Genomic DNA, 19,743 nt, shown 5'->3' with positions numbered 1-19,743 from the left:
GGGTGCCCTGAGCAGCCAATGTAAGTATCTCATTTGCCAAGTTTATTTCTATAATGAGATTGGGTATACAGCAGGCTCTCAGGGTTTGCTGACAGCATCCATTAAGATTATCTAATTTCCCCTTACACTGACTAATCAGACATCCTCCTATTATTCATTTGATTTTATAAACTGATCATCCTATTGAGAAGAGAACGTGTTCACCTCACCCCTCCCACTTGAGTATTCAGTTCTATTTCTCATTGTAAATTAATTAAGTTGGCATTCTGGAGGCTGGTGATAGTGAACCAGCTCCAAGAGCCCAGTTATGACTCAGTGGCCTGATAAAAATCAAATTTCTAATGCTGCAAAGATCTTTCCCCTGGGATTACCCCACCAAACTACTGCTGCCTCATGGGGACAAGCCTGAGCAGGTCATAGGCCTATCTTTAGCACCACTGTGTAGCTATAAAGAAAAGTATCTTCAGTTTCCTGCATAAGATGCCCTTTGAAGAATTCTGGCCTAAGCTAAACTTGCAAGGTTCCACATTCTGGTATTCCTTCTATCCTTGTCTAATTCATAGGAGAAAGGCAAAAATTCAGTTAAGGAGGACAACACATTCTAATCACTCCTTCTCTTTAAGTCTCCCTTCCATCCTTAGTGGTTCATTTGGGGGATTATCACCTCCAAACTAAGAGTAACATCTTAAAATCTCATCCTGGAATTCTTCCTTTTCCATTTGACTCCTGAGGTCAAACAATTGGCAAAATCTTGAAAGCTATCTTGATTGATTGTCACAAAAGTGGATATAATAGTCATTGTAGATTTCAGGATAGAGGTTTTGGTTAAGAAATCTTAAATTTTTTTGAATGCTACTATTAATGAACCATTTGATGTTAAGATGAGTATATTATGACATAACCCTTTGCCTTCCACCTCCAAATCAGGGAAGTCTATTAGCCAATCGGTTACACAAATTTTTATTTCCTAAAGGGGATATTCAACTTGAAATATTCAACTTAAAATAAATAAACTTTAAATATTCAACTCATAATGGGTCCTTCTGTATTCTCTCAGATTTTTTTGCAGTACAAAACAGAAACAAAGAAACAACCCCAAGCCATTTAGGCCAGAGTAGTCTAAGCTTTTGTATGTGGCCTCTACATTCACTAGTAGCTTAAGGACAAAGGCATTTTTAGGTCCCCCCCTCACCCTGCACTTCACCCCCAAGGTGGTGTCCAATTTCCACCTTAACCAATGTGTAGTCCCTGAAGAACCTCTGATGCTTTAAAGTTGAAGAGATTTTAATGTTTCTATATATAGAATGAAGAATGTACATTTCTACTCCATTGACTTAAATCGCCAATCTTCTACAACCTGTGACACAGGCATGTGCAAGAAAATAAGGAAGGACTCAAAGTCTGGATCAAGAACATAGCTCCTGATGGATAACCTTCTAATATAGGATTCTTATTGTCCAGCCCTTTGGTGTATACGTTGCGCCTAAAATCTCAAGCAGCGTATAGGAAGCCAATGCTCAAGATTTTCTCCAAGGACACAGGAGGATCCAGACGCGCAGGGAAAGTCACTGAGATAGACTTTCCAAAACATACTGCTCATCACCAACTGATTTGGCCCGGTTGCACTCAGTCCTTTTGACAGTTTTCCTGTCATGGTATTACATAACATTCCATGCCTGGAACGATCTCTCTCCTCCACTCTGACTTCCTTTAAATCCTAACTGAAATCCCACCTTCTACAGGAAGCCTTCCCTGATCCCTCTTAATTCTAGTGCTTTCCCTCCACTGTTTTTTTCCTTTTTAATCTTTTATATAGCTTGCTTTGCATATATTTGTTTGCACATTTTCTCCCCCATGTAAACTGCTTGATAGCAGGGATTACATTTTGTCTTCTTGAATACCCAGCATTTAGCACGATGCCTAGCACACGGTAGGCGCTGAATAAATGTGGATTGATTGATAGCATAAGGGACAACTAAGGCACGTTTCCTTTGGGTTTGCCCGTAGGCCACACCTGGGTAGGGGAAGGCCTCATTAGGGACACTGACAGTGTCGTCTGCCTTCGTAAGAATACTAGTTCAATTTCTTTGCTCCCCTGATTGTGGTAATGTAAATCCTATGGGCCGAGCTGCTTATAAACGAACCTCGTCCATCTTGCTGGCAGACTGTATTTCCATGTTTCTAGGAGAATGACCTCACTTTGCCCTCTAAAGTTAACACTCACTCATTTGGGGGTAGAGCTCTTAAGGACATTTCCCCCCTGAGGGCTGGAGGGTGGCCACCTGGCCCTCTCTACAAACTTTTCATAAAATACTGTTACTTAGATGGAGCTTCCTGCTGAGAATCTCAATTCAGCTTTGTTGTCCTATAGTAGCTACACTTGGCTTAACCTGACTCTCCACCTCCTGGTGAGTCAGTTACATAACTACCTACTGTAAAGACTGCCAGAAGCTGTGTTCAGAAAAACTGTTTACTTATCAGTACAAGTCATTTCCTTTGAATATGTATCATCCCTGGTGTTAGAACTGAGAACCCTGGGAAGGTGGAAGAGAATAGTCAACTGTGCAAAGAGCATTCAGTGTTCCTTTAGCTGTTTGTAACAGTGAATTCTTCTCTCCTCTTCACCCTGTAAATAAGCAGTAACAGATTGAGATGCAGCTCGCAGGGCTAGATCTGGCCCCTGAGCATGTCTGTGATGGGGCATGGAGTTGTTGTTGAAGAAGTAGACTGAACTAAAAAGGAAAGAACACATGGAAATGAATATATGTTGGGAAAAATTAGAATACTAGTCAGTGAATTTGAGGGAAGAAGAGTGTCTGAGGAGGTCCCTGTCTCCTTGAGTTGTTGATACAAGGGGAGACTGAGTGTTAGGGCCAGGTAAAGGCATGGGAGCCTCCTGCCTGTGTGACTGGCCTGGGTCCTACTTCTGGGTCTTCATGATTCAGTTCAGTTCTAACATTTGGGTACACAAAACACATTATTCAATGATTATAGCAGCTGATTGATAAACCCAAGGATCCCAGCTTCTGGGATAAGAACTTGCTGTCTGACAAAAACTGCTGGGAAAACTGGAAAATAGCGTGGCGGAAACTAGGCATAGATCAACATCTGACACTGTATATCAGAATAAAGTCCAAATGAGTACATGATCTAGGTATAAAGGCTGATACTATAAGCAAACTAGGGGAGCCGGGAATAGTTTATTTGTCAGATTTATGGGATAAGGAATATTATGAAATGAAAAATGGATCAGTTTGATTACATTAAATCAAAAAGATTTTGCACAAACAAAGCCAATGTAACCAAGATTAGGAAGGAAGCAGAAGACTGGGAAAGAATTTTTACAACTAGTATCTGTGATAAAGCCTCATTTTTAAAATATATAGAGAACTGAGTCAAATTTAAAAGAATACAAGTCATTCCCCAAATGAACAGGTACTTTTCAGAGGAAATTAAAAACTATCCATAGTCATAATTGCTCTAAATCACTACTGATTAGGGAGATACAAATCAAAACAACTCTGAGGTACCACATTACACCTATCAGATTGGCTAACATAACATAATATGTGGGAGAGTGGAAACACCAATTCATTGTTAGTGGAGCTGTGAGCTGATCCAACCATTCTGGAGAGCGATTTGGAACTATGCCCAAAGGGCTACAAAAATGTGCATACCTCTGGACCCAGCAATACCACTTCTGAGGCTGTATCCCGGAGAGATCATAAAAATGGGAAAAACACCCATAGGTACAAAAATTTTTATAGCAGCTCTTTTTGTAGTGGCCAAGAACTAGAAATCTGGGGAATGCCTGTCAATTGGGGAATGGCTGAACAAGTTGTGGTATATGAATGTAATGGAATACAACTGTGCCATAAGAAATGATGAACAGTAAGACTTCAGAAAAACCTGGAAAGACTTCTATGAACTGATGCTGAGTGAAGCGAGCAGAACCAAGAGAACATTATACACAGTAACAGCCACAGTGTGAGAGAACTGATTTTGACAGGCCTTCTCAGCAATGCAAAGACCTAAAACATTTCCAAAGGACTTATGATGCAAAATGCCATCCACATCCAGAGAAAGAACTATGGAGTCAGAAAGCAGAATGAAGTAGACTATTTTCTCTTTTGTATGTTTTATTTTTCTCATGGTTTTGCCCATTCGTTATAATTCTTCTATGCAACATGATTAATGTGAAAATGTATTTAACAGGAATGTATGCTTAGAGTTCATATAAGATTGCATGCCATTTTGGGGAGGGAGGAAAGGGGGAGGGAGGGAAGAGGAGAAAATTTAAAACTTATAGAAGTGAAGGTTGAAAACTAAGAACAAGAATACATTTTGAAAAAAAAAGAAATACACATTGCAGGGTGTGAATTGAAAGATCTGTACTGATGGAGCAGAACACCTTGCTGAATTGAAATTCCTTTACATTTGTTATTTTTACCAAGTTTGTGTTTTGCATGAAATATATTTTCATATTAAAAAAGATTAAATAAAACACATTCTAACATTTAGGACAGTGATGATAAACCTTGACACATACTTGGTTGTCTGTGTGGCACAGCTGAGACATCCCAGAAGTTCCAGCATGAGAAAACAAAACACATGGGGAGAAGCAAACAGGATCTAAGCTTGAGTGTGATTATAATTAGAGGCAAGTGAAGAGCTTCTGAGTGTGAATGGGTTTATGTCATCTGGCAAATACCTGAGTTGGATCGCCATGACACTTATTTACCTGCATCTATGCTCAGGTAGGTTTGAAAAAGCCAGAAAGAGTCTACGATGGATTCAGTTAAAAGGCCACACTTGAGGACCTAGAAAGCTACATGTGGCCTCGAGACTGCAAGTTTCTCACCCTAGATATTGTTCACAATATAACAGGGGGAAATGAGACTGGGGTGGGGTGCATAGTGCCCTTTCCAGGTGATATGGTTAGGGAATCATAAGGTGGTGCTACAATCCTTTACAAGCCTTTGCACTCTCTACCATGATAGCTTTTGGAGGTGACAATGATAATAAGTTAATAGTTATATAACTCTAGTTTTACAAAGTGCTTTGTTCATAATACAAATTTAGGTTTGGTGTAAGTAAAAACTCCCTCACTATATTCTTATCCAGAAAAGAGTATGGACTGCCTTGGGATGTAGCATCATTGGAAGCTTTCAAGCAAAGGGTGGATGGTCATCTGTTTATTATGTATTTTAGAAGGGCTGTCTATTAAAGGGTCAGTTGGACTAGGCCCTTTGGGGTTGCTTCCAAAACCAAGATTCTGCAATTGGTGGTACAAGTATCAGTATCCCCATTTTATAGATGAGAAAACTGAGAGATGATACATCTTTGAGGACACACTTGTTGGTAACTGGCATCTATAATAACAAGAATAAATCACACTGACATAACTTTATGGTTACAATATACTTTATGGAAATGATCTCATTTAATCCTCCCAGCAACATGGAGAGGTAGGCAATATAACATGAAAGAAGTACGCTATAGCAGAAAGAGGACTGGGTTTGTCCAGGGATAAGTGTTTGAATACTGGTCTGCTACTTACCACCTAGATGAGCTGGACAAGTTATTTCACTTCCTGAGACCTTGGTTTACTCATGTGAAAATTAGGGTTGGGATAGTTAATCTCTATGTGCCTTCAAACTCACTATTCCATGACGCTAAGTCTTACTCTCATTTTTACAGATGTAGAACTGAGAATTAGAGTTTAGCCAACTGGCCTCATAGAGAGGAGTGTAGCAATCCAAACTCAAGACCCATGCTCTTTCTACCATATCATGTTACCTTGGTAACTAGGACATCCCACCACTTACCCAGGATGGATAGAAAAAGTGATGAAAACTGACTACATTTGAACTAAGTTCTCACTCCTCCAGTCCCTACAGTTTGTTCTTACTCTACCTCCTAAATCTAAGTGCTCTACTATATCTGCTGAACACCCTTCTAAAAGGATAGTCCACAAAGAACAGGGACAAGCCCATCCTGAAGTAAGGAAAAAAGTGCATGTTTAGAACCAGGAAAAGGAATACGATTTAATAAGGGAGACTGTTCTGACTGAATTAAGAAGGAAAACACAAAACATTTTTTTTTACTAATTTATTAATAATTCTTCACTCATAAAAAACAAGATTTGCTTGAACATATTTTTGGCTTTTAAAACCATGGGTGAAAATAAAAAGGGTTGAAAATTGTCAGTTAAAAAACCAAAGAGAAACACAATCATGCTGAAGCATTATGAAGAATCTACCCGTTCGGAGCTGTGGTAGCAGCATACCAGGAGCAACCACAGAAGACAACCATCCAATCTCTGGTCTTGTTATTTTCTACAAATGGCTTTATTCACAAAGGCCATATTGATATCGTAAATAAGAAATCTTTGCTCTTTTCTTTTTTTTGTTTTGTTTTTTTAAATCCTAGCCAACTTTCCCTGGGAAAACGGTATTCAATGATGCCTAGAAGCCTTCCTTTGTAGGAAAGTGATTTATTTTTCTCATTAATATTTATCCTCTATATTTTTAGTCCTCTTGAAACAAAACAGAAAATACTAAAAATCAACAAGAACTGGTACACTATTTTCCATCAGTTATCCTTTGTAGACAAAGTTTCATGTAGGAATTCTTATTGCGAATTTCTATTACTGCATCCCTGACAAGCTCAATGAACATCTGAGGCCAAAGCTTCTGTAAAGATTCATTTTTCATGTTGATTTCAGTTGCTTCTTTCACAAGGTCCTGTATATAAGTCTTGCAAAATTTCTTTTTTTCCTTTATTTCCTGTTGGGAAATAAAAGGTTTTCATTAAAAAAGACAGAGAAGCAAATGAAAATGCTAACAACATTTCACTGATCCATGGAATAACCAGGCATCACCAAGAAGGTAACAATAGTGTGACAACAATTTTGATTAATTTGTCACTATCTCCTTCTTCTAGTAGAAGTTTGTAGTAAGTACTTTCCTCAAAATGGCCCTAGGAGAGAGTTACTGCAAAATTATCTACATTTTACAGAGAAGGAAATGAAAACTTTGGAAAGTTCAGTAACTTGTCTATGGGAACATCACCAATATGTGACTGGTACACAAGTCCAGATTTTCTGGGTTCAAGCCTTTTTGGTACCCAAGGGCAGAAGCTCCAGAGAGACCTCTTCAGACTTCACAGCAGGAAAACTTTCTAAAAATTACCAATGTTCATAATTGAAACAGGGCTTCCTCTCCTTGGGGATCTTCAAGGAGGAAAGCTACAGCGCAGATTCCTTTCCTGTGAGGCCCCTTCCAACTCTCCGATTCTGTGATAATGCCTACACTCAGAACTCCTTGCCCACTCTAAGGAACAGTGGTTGTGTACGCAATTTACTTTTCTGAAATAAACTTCTTAGACCAGAAGTGTGCCTGCGACTTCCAGGCCACATGAGGCCCTATAGGTCCTCAAGTACAGCCCTTTGACTGAATCCAAGCTTCACAGAACAAATCTCCTTAATAGAATGATATGCTCTGTAAAATTTGGACACATGTGGCCTTGAGGCCGCAGCTTCGCCACCCCTGTCTTAGACTGAGATGAGAGGAAGACAGGAAGGAAAGGAGAAGTAGGACAGAATTTAGACATCATTCTGGACAGCTTTTCTTGCTAATTACGAATAACATTTATGGGCCCTCCATTTTTTTTCCTGTTGGTGTTCCTTTTCATTAGTTCCAAAGCATAGCAGGAAAAGATGGGTAAACTCAAATATGTGTAAAAACACCTGATTAATATGGGTACATGTGTATGTGTGTATATATACATATATGTATATATACACACATATATAGGTACGTATATATGTAAATGTCTAAGTCATCACTGCATTTTCCTAAAAAATACATCTCTCAATTTAATTGTATTTTAATAATCTTTCACCTTTCATAAATTTTTTTTTTAAATATGAGTTATCTTCAGAATAGCTATGCATGTGCCAGAAAGCTAATCAACTTGATTTAACTCACATGTTAAGAAGAATAGGTCATGGGTTGGCTTATCATAAAAACAACACAAAACTTTCTCCAGATGATTAAGAGCAAATGCTTTCCAGCTGCCTAGTTCAAAGAACCTGATGTCCTAAGCTCAAAAATTTACTCTGTTAGTTTATTACTGAATAATATCCCTTGGACTCCTAGGAAAGATAGGTGTGAATCAGTAGTAGAGCTGAAACAATAACAAAAGATTGTATGTATATATATATATATATATAATTATATATATTATATAATATAACTAATTATATTATTATATAATTATATATATACGTATATGAACACCAAAGAATTACTTCAAGTAGGAAAGAGCGTGTATATGTAAAAAATACTTTTCCGAGTAGTTTAAATTTTTTAAAAGGAGATTCTGAAATAGTTCTTAATTATTGATGCACTATGCTCCTCTAGTACTAAAAGATCTTTGGATAACTATTTGATAATTGCTAAAAAATTAACTATTGAAAAATAATTGTAAAAGAGTATAACTTCATTCCAGATGATATAATCTAATCTGTATATATTTATATCGTTAGTACTGTTCCTTATAATATTTTCTCACACATCTTTTCAAACAGAAATACTGTCATCACAACTCTTCTTAGCTCTGACCAAATTAACTTAAAGAGCTTAAGTCTATTAACTGTGCTAAAAATATTTCTATCTCATTCTCCTCAACTAATTGCTACTTTTTTCATATCCATGGAGCATATGTGCGTACTATTAGTGTCCTCTGTGATACCTCACTCTACCTCTCCAAAATGCTTCAGTATTAACACATCAATGACATGTTTCTCACCCACACTTTTCTCATTTGTTACAGACTGTTGGCTCTTAGAAAGCTTTAACTTACTCATAAAACCACTGACTATAAAAGTTGGAATGAACCTCAGGGGCTATCCGGTCCAAATGAATAAGACTTTGTCCTACACTATTATTGACAAGTGGTCATCTCGCCCTCACTGGAAGATCTTCAGTCAGTAAGAGGGAAGCTGCCACAACCCAGGCAGCCCATTTCACTTCTGGATTGTTCCTTTTGTTAAGAAGTTTCACTTAGCTCAAGCCTAAATCTGCCTTTCTGCAACTTCTCCTCATTTGTCCAAGTTCTGTTCAGCATAAAAATTCTTAATTTCTTTCCCACGTGATAGGCCTTCAAAATACATGAAGGCAGGCAGAGGATTTTGCTCACCCTAAGTCTTTTCTCCTCCAGCCAGGGCTTCTTAAACTCTTTCCAGTCCCAGCCCCTTTTTGCTTTTCAGCAGTGTTCACTGGCATGATGTCGCCTGAGGGCACACCCAGTGCAAAGTGCGCATGCTTTGTGTTCAGAACCAAGGCTGCTGTGAAGATGAGGGATGTAACATAGGCAAGCATTGCCAGAAACACCTCGGATTCATTAGATGTTTGATTTTGAATTAAATTTTGGTTGTTGCATGTTCAGAAACCTTTTACTATTGCCAAAGTTTTGTTACGAGCCACAGTTTAAGAAACACTGGCTAGGCTAAACATCACTAGTTGGATACACATTTTGCATGTTTTCCAGTTCTCATTGTTCTTCTGATATGCTATAACTTACAAAGATCCTTCTGTACACAGCTGTGTTGGTGTCATCAGACCAGGACTGAGTCCAGAGTAACTATTTACCTCCTTTGTTCTGCAAACTATGCCTCTCTTAAGAAAACCCTAGGATTAGTTTCTTTTTTTCTGGTCATCATGCAATATTTTTAGACACATTTTTGTCTAGTACAACCGTAAGATCTTTTGTATACAAACTATTGCAAGCATGCCTCCCCTAGCAAGTTGATTTTTTGAACCTAGGTGTAAGATCTATATGTCTCTATTAAATTACATCTTATCAGATTTAGTCATTACTCTATCATATTGAGACCCTTCTAGGTTTTGACTATAGTTATTCAATATATCAGCTATTCCTTCTAGTTTTAGGTAATCTGCAAATTTGAAAAGCACACAATAATGCCTTTCACAAGTCACGGTTAAAACTTTCAATCAGCACAAAATTAAGCCAAGGTATTGAGGAGCAACAGCAGATTGTGATAAGTTTGAAAATGCAGGTGATATAAAAATAAATCAATAAAAGTTCCTAAATGAAAAATTTTGAAAAAAATACAATTTGGATATGTTTGCTATACAGCATTTTCCACTGCAATGGTCTTTAATGATATTTAACTTGTATCCTTGCTTTATGAGGAAGCTAAAATACTAGGAAGTTAAGAGATCTGAACAGGATAAATTATTTTCTCCCATTAATTTCCTATAGGAATCCTTAACTGGATCCAAATCAACCCACTCAAACATTCTTCTAACTTCACCAGAAATAGCTATTCCTTTCCTCTTCACTTAAGTAAGTTCTTTAAGACCCAGGTCAAGATCCAGTTCTGTGAGACCTCAGACCTACCCCATCCCACAGCAACTCTCTTCCTCTAAAATCACATAGCACTTACTAGCTCTCTCATTCATTCTGCATTTAGTACGTGCAATTCTGTTTTGTTTTAGGTCTTTATGTATACGTCCTATTTCCTTGTCTTAATGTGACACTTACCACTAGCAAGGAACTCACCTCTTACTTCTCTGCATTACCAATGCCTGGGACAGTGTTTCACATGTAACAGACACATAAATATTTATAATGATCATGATTATTAAACAACCAAATAGTGGCGTGCACAGAATTGGGACTGGGACAAAACTGAAACATCCAGATGTTGAACACAGAACTCCCTCCACAACACCGTTCTGCCTCATCACGTTCCTCCTCAAACTTTCCAATTTAATTCTCTCATCACTACTTCACTGTTTGAATATTTTCTTAGAGTTAAAGGTCTTACAAGCCATGTGTCATCTGAACGAGCTTCCCACTTGGCTCAGCTCTGCATTAAAGGTGTTAGGGGCAAGTCTTCAACCCTAATGGCTCCAATCCTCACTTGTCCTGCTATTCATTCCCTGAGGCCCAAAGTCCTCCCAGTGTCCCCTTAAAGAAAACCTTTCTTCCACATACTCCCTCTCTTTCCCCATAACAAAAACAAAAATAAAACAAAACAGAAAGAAAAACACAGAATGGAGCATGTGGCATGATTCCCCCATGATTATGCCAATCAGGAAGAAATTATTCTTTTTAATTAGATTTATTGCTCACCTTCCCTTGCTTCATAAGTACTTAATGCACGCTGAAAAAAGGTCTTTACTAAGCCTTTTCAACCTTAAAAGTTTTTTACAACCTGATTTTCTGATTCTCAACCTCAAAGAGGCTATAGCCTTTTTCCTCAATCTAATTTAAAACAGACAGAATCATTTTAAAGCAATTCAATGTTGGTTTTCTCAGTCACTACTGTTTATTTTTATTTGTCTGCTTTCTCCTGTTATATAAGAAATTCCTCGAGGACAGTCTGTTTACTCATTTTTCTTGGTAACTTTCCACAGCCAAGTTAAAGGCTCTTTTCCCACTACAATACTGTAATAGATCAGTAAATCATTTTGAATACTTAAGGCTATGGCTATGCAGGCTAAATGAAATGAAAAGATTAGGCAATTATCAACAATTAACAAGTCAAATAATATTCACTGAATACGTACTGTGTAAGAGGAATTAAATTTGAAGCTGTTTGTTTGGGGGGGTGGGAGTGTGGGGACTGACATCAAGGAACTTAAAACCTGTGAGGGGAGATAGCACCCTATGTAGTTCTATCATAACTATGATATCAGTGCAGGAACTTGCCAGTGAGGAAATTCCTTTAGCAATGCAGCCTGGCAATTGAGATTTACAGTCCTAGGGATTTGCTTGGGGGCACTGAGAGGATCAGACAATAAGGAGGTTATAGAGGTGGGATTTGGAGTCAGGAAGACCATGATTCAGTTCTAGATACTGGATTTAAGTACACACACATACACATTTATCTGTCTACCTGCATATATGTAAATATAACCTAGAAAATGACCAGGATATAGCCTATATATTATATATAACTTACAAATCCATGTTATCTATAATATAGATACAATCTACATGTGTGTATATTAATATTTGCCTATATGTCTACAGATGTGTATAAACACATTTGTGTGTATGTAGATATACTGTATATACATACATACATATACACACATGTATATTTGTGTGTGTGTGTGTATGTGTGTGTGTGTGTGCGCTTGAGGAGAGATCTGTAGCAGAAGATAAAATCTGAGAAGCCTCAAATGAGCAAGTGACATCTGAACCAGGCATTGAGGCTGGGGTAGGATTATAATAATTTGAGATGGGCAGAAACTATCCAGAGGTGGTAAAACATACTCAAGCGAGACTTAGTATAGCAGTTTGGTTAGAGAGGAAAGTCTTTGTAGAAGGAGAAAGGGAGGTAAGGATATTTTGCAAGACCATGATCATCATGTTGAGGTATCTGATCTTTATCCCGTAGGAGATGAAAAATCATAAAAGCTTCTGAGCCAAAGAATGACAGGAAGAAACCCACTTTTAGGAAGATTAATTAGGTAGCTAATGCAGGGCTACAAACCTGCTTCTAAGAATGTGTGTTAGAAAGTTTTCCAATCTGAATAATCCAGACTGGCTGTCTCAGTTGATCAAATTCACCAGGTTAATTGCTTGGCTTTTCACTTCATATAACCTAGGTAATTTTCTTCTCCTTTATCAACTTCAGTTTCAATTACTATGTTGTTTAGTCAAGCTTGGAATTTGCCTTTCATGAGGTAATCTCATTAGTCAAAATAAGCTTCATTTACTAATTTTTTTCCCTCTCTCCTGTTGACTAGACTGTGCCCATTGGCAAAGATCATGTATGACAAGAATATTTTTTAAATAACTGGAATAAAAACTAGAAACCAAACCTGTATTAAGTGATCACTGTCTACCACTCTTATTGTTTATTTCTACAGGTGCCCTGCCTTTATGTGCCTAGCTCCTAGTGGGTTAAATAATTGTGTTGGCTGAATGAAAAGGACAACGGAACCTCTATCTCTAAGCCCATGAGATCATGGCACATAGGTAGTTTTCTCTAGTATGTCTACCGTAGAAATGTGCTGTTCCCATCCTACTACTGTAAGGAGGCTGAGAGTGGAGGGAAAGAGGAATGTGGAAGATTCAAGTTTATAATGTTTCTTGCTGGAAAGGATTCAAGTAAAAGGCAAAGGAGCATCTTCTCCTTTTCTGCTTCAACTCTGACGCTTCTTCACAGTTTTGGTCTTTGCTCACATCAAAGAGTTAGTTTCCTTACTGTTCTCTATTTTGTTTGCTATGACTCTCAGGAATGGGAACCTACAGACAATGATGAGGACTGAATAGAATTAAGATAGCTTATTGTAGTCTATATTATTAAAGCCAAATGTCTCATCTAGTTAATTTACTTATTCTTCCAAAATCCTATAAGATTAGGGAGGAACTATGTTACCATATTCACTTGGACATTTAGTGTTTTCCAGTTTTAAGGAAATAGGACCGTGATTTGCAAGACTGACCTACTAACTTCCACAATGAAAAATAAATTATTGGCCATTTATAGACTTGGAAATCTGATATTAGGACAAGGAAAATTTATAACCTACACAATTATCAGAGAAATTGACAGACCCCTAGTATAAGAGATCCTTATCATAATAGAAGGGCAGGTAGGTGGTGCAGTGGGTAGAACACTGGGCTTGGAGTCTGAAAAACTCATCTTCGCAAGTTCAAATCTGTCCTGAGACATTTACTAGCTGTGTGACCCTGGGCACATCACTTAACCCTGTTTGCCTCAGTTTCCTCATCGGTAAAATGAGCTGGAGAAGAAAATGGCAAACTACTTTAGCATCTTTGCCAAGAAAGCCCCAAATGGAATTATGAAGAGTTGAACATGACTGAAACAAATGAACAGCAAATCATAATAGATCCCACATAGAAACTATTGAAAACACTATGTAAATAAAAGTGCTATAGAAACATTACATGATTATAATAATAGCATTTTTTAGGAACTTCAAATTAAAATCACTCGATATAATATAAGATCCTCAAGGGTAGAAACTGTTTCAACTTTGTTATTCTATCCCACAGTGCCTAGTACTTAATTTATAATCTTGAAGAACTGGATAATCCCTTGAGTTTGAGTAACAATATAGGTAAATAGTAGTGTTACTTATATATACACTTATGAGAAGATAAATATTGTAATGTAACCTTTTTATAATAGTGTGACTATGCTAGAATCATAATAACAAGCTTTGATACTGTCTGAAATAAATTATTTCAAAAATCTATTCTTAAAAGCCAACACTATATGTTAAAAAATAAAATAAAACTTATAAAACAGAGAAGCTAGGGAGCAATATCTCATAACGTAAAAGCATTATTTTCATTAAAACAGGGTTCCTACACTTTTTTTTAGCCAATGCACTTCCACAGTGAATTTAATCATTCAACTTACAAAAATTAGATTTACAAATTTTTGTAAAAAAAAAAAGTATTCTAAAAACAACAAGCAGTTATTAAGCACTTATTATGTACCAGGCACTTTACTAAGAACTGAGGAGACAGGGACAAAAATGAATCAGTCTGAGACCTCAAGGTACTTATGGTTGGTTACTGTCCTTTGTCTTCAAAGAGGACAAATGACCAAAATGACATCACCATGATAAAGTGAAGTTTCAGTGTGTCTGACTGACTGATCAGAACAATATGACCTCGGAATGATCTACCACAGGTTGGACGCAGAGAGTCCGTGTGAATATCTGGGGTGGATACTCCCAAATTTGTGCATCCTACATTTACTTTGTGCTGTCTCAATTCTGCTTTGCTCAAAGAGCATAGCACCCTTTCTCATGTGGGCACGCCATGCTGAGCGGTCCTGTGCCCATGTCTCCCATGGTGCACAGTCATATCCAAAGTTCTTGAGAGAGACCTTGAGAGTGTCCTTGTATTGCTTCTTCTAACCACCATGTGATTGCTTGCCCCATGTGAGGTCTCCATAAAATAGTCTTTTGGGCAAGCGTACATTTTGCATTCGAACAATATGGCCAGCCCACTGGAGTTGTGCTCTCTGAAGCATAGTTTGAATACCTGGCAGTTCAGCTCGAGCAAGGACTTCAGTGTCTGGTACCTTATCCTGCCAGGTGATCCTCAGAATCTTCCTAAGACAGTTCAGATGGAAGCGGTTAAGTTTCCTGGCATGGCACTGGTAGACTGTCCATGTTTCACAAGCTTATAACAATGAGGTCAGCACAATAGCTCTGTAGACCTTCAGTTTGGTAGTCAGTCTACCTCTTCTCTATCAAACATTTCTTTGGAGCCTCCCAAACACTGAGCTAGCTCTGACAATGCGTGTATCAATCTTATTGTCAATGTGTACATCCCTGGAAAGTACACTACCAAGATAAGTGAACTTATCCACAGCATTCAAAACTTCTCCATTTGTTGTTATCGATGGTTCCATGTATCGATGGTGTGGTGGTAGCTGATGGAACACCTGTGTTTTCTTGGTGTTAATTATTAGGCCAAAATTAACACAGGCAGCAGAGAATTGATCCATACTTTGTCGCATTTCAGCTTCAGAGGTTGCATTGAATGTACAATCATCTGCAAACAGAAAATCACGCACCAACACTCCCTCCACTTTGGTCTTGAATTGTAGCCTTTTCAAAGGCTACTTTTGCTACAAGCCAAAGGTGCTTATATTCTAAGGCTAAAACTTCATTTCCCAAACAAGTTCGTATCAAGACCTTTGGAACTTATAGATGTTGTTCTAGAGAATATGATTGTATACTATCCCAGGATAAAGGAGGTTGGGGGAGTTTTAGAAGAAATTGAATTTAAAAAAACTTTTGAAACAACTGCAAGTAATAAATATATTGTAGATAAGGTAACATGGACAGGAAATGAACTTCTTTCATTGATATAAGGAGCTCTCAGAAAAAGAAACTTCCTCTTGAAGCTCAGGTTAGCACCTTTTCCAAAACTTCCAGTCTCAGAGAGCAGCACAGTGTTCCTGAAACTATGGGCCCCAGGGTCATGAAACTGAATGTGGGGGTCAACTGAATGTGGATGTCTCGAAAAATTTGGCAATAGAAAAAGGTTTCTGAATGCTCAATGACCAAAAATAAATTCAAAATCAAACATATAATGAACCTGAGATGTTTCTGGCAGCACTTGCATCAGGTGACTTCACTGGTTCTGAACAGAGCCTTGACAATTATAAAATCAAAATATTAATCAACTCTGAAAAACACTGAAGGTGCTCTATGTCCTGCAGCATCAAATATTCTGCGAAGATGTAATTCTTTATGTAAAAATAAACAAGCACATCCATCTCATTAGTATGCAAATTTGCTTTTGTCTTTAATAAATGGTAAAATTATATGTGTACCAAAGAATGGTTTTAAAATAAATTTCTTTATGACATTGTCAGTAAATGTTTGATTTGTATACATATTTCATATACTTAGATACCCAGATTTGTGTAAAAATTTCTTGGGTAAAAAGGGGTTGTGAGTGAAAAAAATTCAAGAAGTCCTGGCCTGGAGTAGTGAAAGGGAGACTTGTCCAGGTTCTGAACCAGGTCTCCCTGGCTCCAAGGCCAGCTCCCTATCCACTAAGCAATGATATCTCATTAATTACTGTGACAATTTCCTATTAATTTCCTACAATTTCCTAAATTTTTAGAAGCAAAATTTAATTCGTCTCCAAAGTCTTATTTTCGTTATGTCGAGCGTGCTTAGGAAACACTGGTATAAAGTAATGGTGATTTGTATTACATAAGATATTAAGTATCTTGTCCTAAAGCCAACTTTATTTTAAAAATGCAGTCTTCTAAATCAATTAAATGGAAAGTTAATAGAAATAATTTTAATGTACTTTTGAAATGATTTAATCAAAAACACTTCAGATACCGAACCAGAAATCCTTTTTTCTTCAGTAAAGTTCAGTTTTAGATAATCACCACCTCCATGAAGATCATTTAGTCACTTAAATCATTCACTGCCTTGGGTTAGGCTGGTCTACAATAATCAGAAGCCTCTTCACACACCCCTCAGGGCCTTCTGTGTTTCTCAAAACACATCAACTGCAAAAACTGAAGCTGCCCACTCCCCCGGTCCTCACCCTTAGATGAGAACCCCCTCAGCATGAGATGCTGCTGCTGTCTGACCGCACGCACCTTATCCTGCTCAGGGGAAAATGGCACAAGACTGCGCATCCCCTGCTGCTTCTACTCAGTAAAAACCCATCATCATCTGGTCTGTATATTTTCTCTTTAAATTTCAGTAACACTCTAGTGTTCGAATTGTTTCAATAAAAATAGTTTCCAATTATTGTGCCAGACTAGAATGTAATGAACATATAAAATGTCAGTTTGAGTTGCCTTATTCAGTTCTTTTAGGAACGTCAGCAACGTCTGTCTTAGTATCTATCCTCAGTACTTGGCACACAGCAAGGGCTTCATACCTGCTTTTTGAACTGCTGAACTGAAGATGACGGGTTTAGAAATCATGAAGTAGGAAGAACAATGGGAGGAATTGGGAGTGTTTACCTCACTGGTATAGTGGGGAGAAAGGCAGAGAAGAGTACACAAGTGGAGGCTACCACTGAGGGTCTCTACACCCTATGCTTCACCAGTTACCTTGGCCCCTCCACACAGTGTGACTGCAGCTAAAATCTTTGAGGGCTGTAGACAGTGGAAATGAAGCTGATAGATTTTTAGAAACTAGTGGTCATTTTGGGGGGTACCATAGAGTTGGCAGATGAGGATAGAATAATATATATATACATATACGTATATAGAATGGTAAATGATCATTCAGGATCTTGTTTGTGTTTGTCCTTCATTCTGGAAGAGGACCATGGCATCAAGATGATGACATGACTTGCAGTTGACTTTGATTTGAGTGAGGGAGGGCTGTGCAAGGTCACCAACCTCACCTTATTCTCCTGAGCCATCCATTCAGGACCTAGTGTCTATCACAGAGACCTGGGTTCAAATCCTGCCTCTAACACTTCTTTTGACTATGTCACAGGTGAGATTTAACACCTCTGGCCACCAGGGTATGATGGACAAGTTACTTGAGACCTAAGGAGAACTCAAAGTGACAAAGTCATAGAGTCTCAGTGGGCCATGTCTTCTTTCTCAAGTGTGCTGAGGCTCTGTGAGGGCAGGGCTTGTGCATATCTAAACATGTCCTTGCTCCTGACACTGAAGGAGTTGAAAGTTTGTTGGCTGACTCCTGGTATGGTTTCTTCTATGTCCACATCTCTGGGGATCAACATCAGGAGACTTATGGCGCCCTTGGTGGTGGTGTCATCCTGTGTCTGCCCTGAAGGAATGGGCTAGGAGGATAGGTTAAGAGTTTTTGCTCTTGGGGATCCAGAAGTCACAGGACACTGGCTGACAGAAGTTGGCAGCTCTGACATAATCTGGACAAAAAAAAGACTAAAGGGAGGCATGAGACCTGATGTCAAATATTTTCAGGGCTACCATGTGAAAGTAGTGATATAGTTATTATTACTTATTCCAGAAGATTCAAACTGATTCAGCATTCAGGATCTAACATGCACAAATACTAGAGATGCAAAGTCAAGAAATGAAATAGGATGTTACAACTTCACACTGTTCAAAAAAGCCATGGCGACAGAGTAGAAGAATGACCAGTAAGAGCTCTCCCCGCACAGCTCATAAAATACCTGTAAAAAAATGACTCTAACAAATTCTAGAGCAGCAGAAGCCACAAAACAAGAGAGTAAAAGATTTCCAGCCCAAGGCAGCCTGGAAGGTCAAAAGGAAAGGTCTATTGCACCGGGCTCAGAGCGGAGCACAGCCCGGCCTAGGCTGCACAGGGCAGGAGGGACAGGACTGGGGCAGGATTCAGGGCACCACCAGTAGCAGCTGTGGTTCCCAGATCCCTCAATCCATAAACACCAGAGACAGCTTCAAAGGTTAGTGAGAAAGCTCTTTCACCTGGGTGAGAAGGGAGCAGGGTTCTTCTGCCCAAGCTCCAGCCCCAAGTGGCCCCAGGCAGTGGCAGGGTCCATTTTTTGAGTCCTTGGCCTAAAGCCCCTGGGGAAATGGAGCTGCTGCTCTGTGTCTTAGCCCTGAGTGGTGACCCTGGGGTGAGGAGGAGTGCTGGTTTGGTGGAGCTGGTGGAGGCTCTGGAGAGGGAATTCTACTCGAAGATCCTGGGCAGAAAAGCTTGCAGTATCTCCCAGACCAGTGCACAGGCCAGGAGAGGAGTAAATGCCTCTCCTTTGATTGTGCCACCTTGGAGGAAATGAGAAGTTTCAGGTCCTTGGAGTATGCCCTCCACTTGACAAAGGACTCAAAAGTCAAGTAACAGGCTGGGAAAATGCCCAAAAAAGGGGAAAAAAATCAGACTATAGCAGGTCACTTTCTTGGTGAACAGGTATTTTCTTCTATCCTTTCAACAATGCAAATAATCAGAGAAAGACATAAAAGTCAAGGTTTCTACAGCCAAAAACCTCCAAAATAAATATGCAATGGTCTCAGGCCATGGAAGAGCTCAAAAAGGATTTTGAAAATCAAGTAAGAGAAATGGAGGAAAAATTGGGAAGAAAAATGAGAGTGTTGCAAGAAAATCATGAAAAGTGAGTCAACAACTTGCTAAAGGAGGCCCAAAACAATGCTGAAGAAAATAACACCTTTAAAAATAGACTAACCCAAATGGCAAAAGAGGTCCAAAAAGCCAGTGAGGAGAAGAATGTATTAAAAAGCAGAATTAGCCAAATGAA

The 19,743-nt window shown here is 38.5% G+C and overlaps 1 protein-coding gene across 9 annotated transcripts in view; it reads right to left on the bottom strand.

The window, feature by feature from the left end:
• Window positions 1–6,325: 6,325 nt before the first annotated feature.
• LRRC49 (leucine rich repeat containing 49) overlaps window positions 6,326–19,743 on the bottom strand; it is a 203,352-nt gene continuing 189,934 nt past the window's right edge. For all 9 annotated transcript variants that reach the window (XM_072615507.1, XM_072615501.1, XM_072615521.1 and 6 more), the window contains one exon: window positions 6,326–6,788. In XM_072615507.1, coding sequence (XP_072471608.1) covers window positions 6,585–6,788 — 204 coding nt within the window. In that variant the 3' untranslated portion in view covers window positions 6,326–6,584. The remainder of the gene's footprint in view (window positions 6,789–19,743) is intronic.

The sequence above is a fragment of the Notamacropus eugenii genome, chromosome 1 (genome assembly GCF_028372415.1).
Source record: "Notamacropus eugenii isolate mMacEug1 chromosome 1, mMacEug1.pri_v2, whole genome shotgun sequence".
NCBI lineage: Eukaryota > Metazoa > Chordata > Mammalia > Diprotodontia > Macropodidae > Notamacropus > Notamacropus eugenii.
Note: the sequence above shows the minus strand (reverse complement) of the source record. Positions and strands in the feature narration are given on the sequence as shown.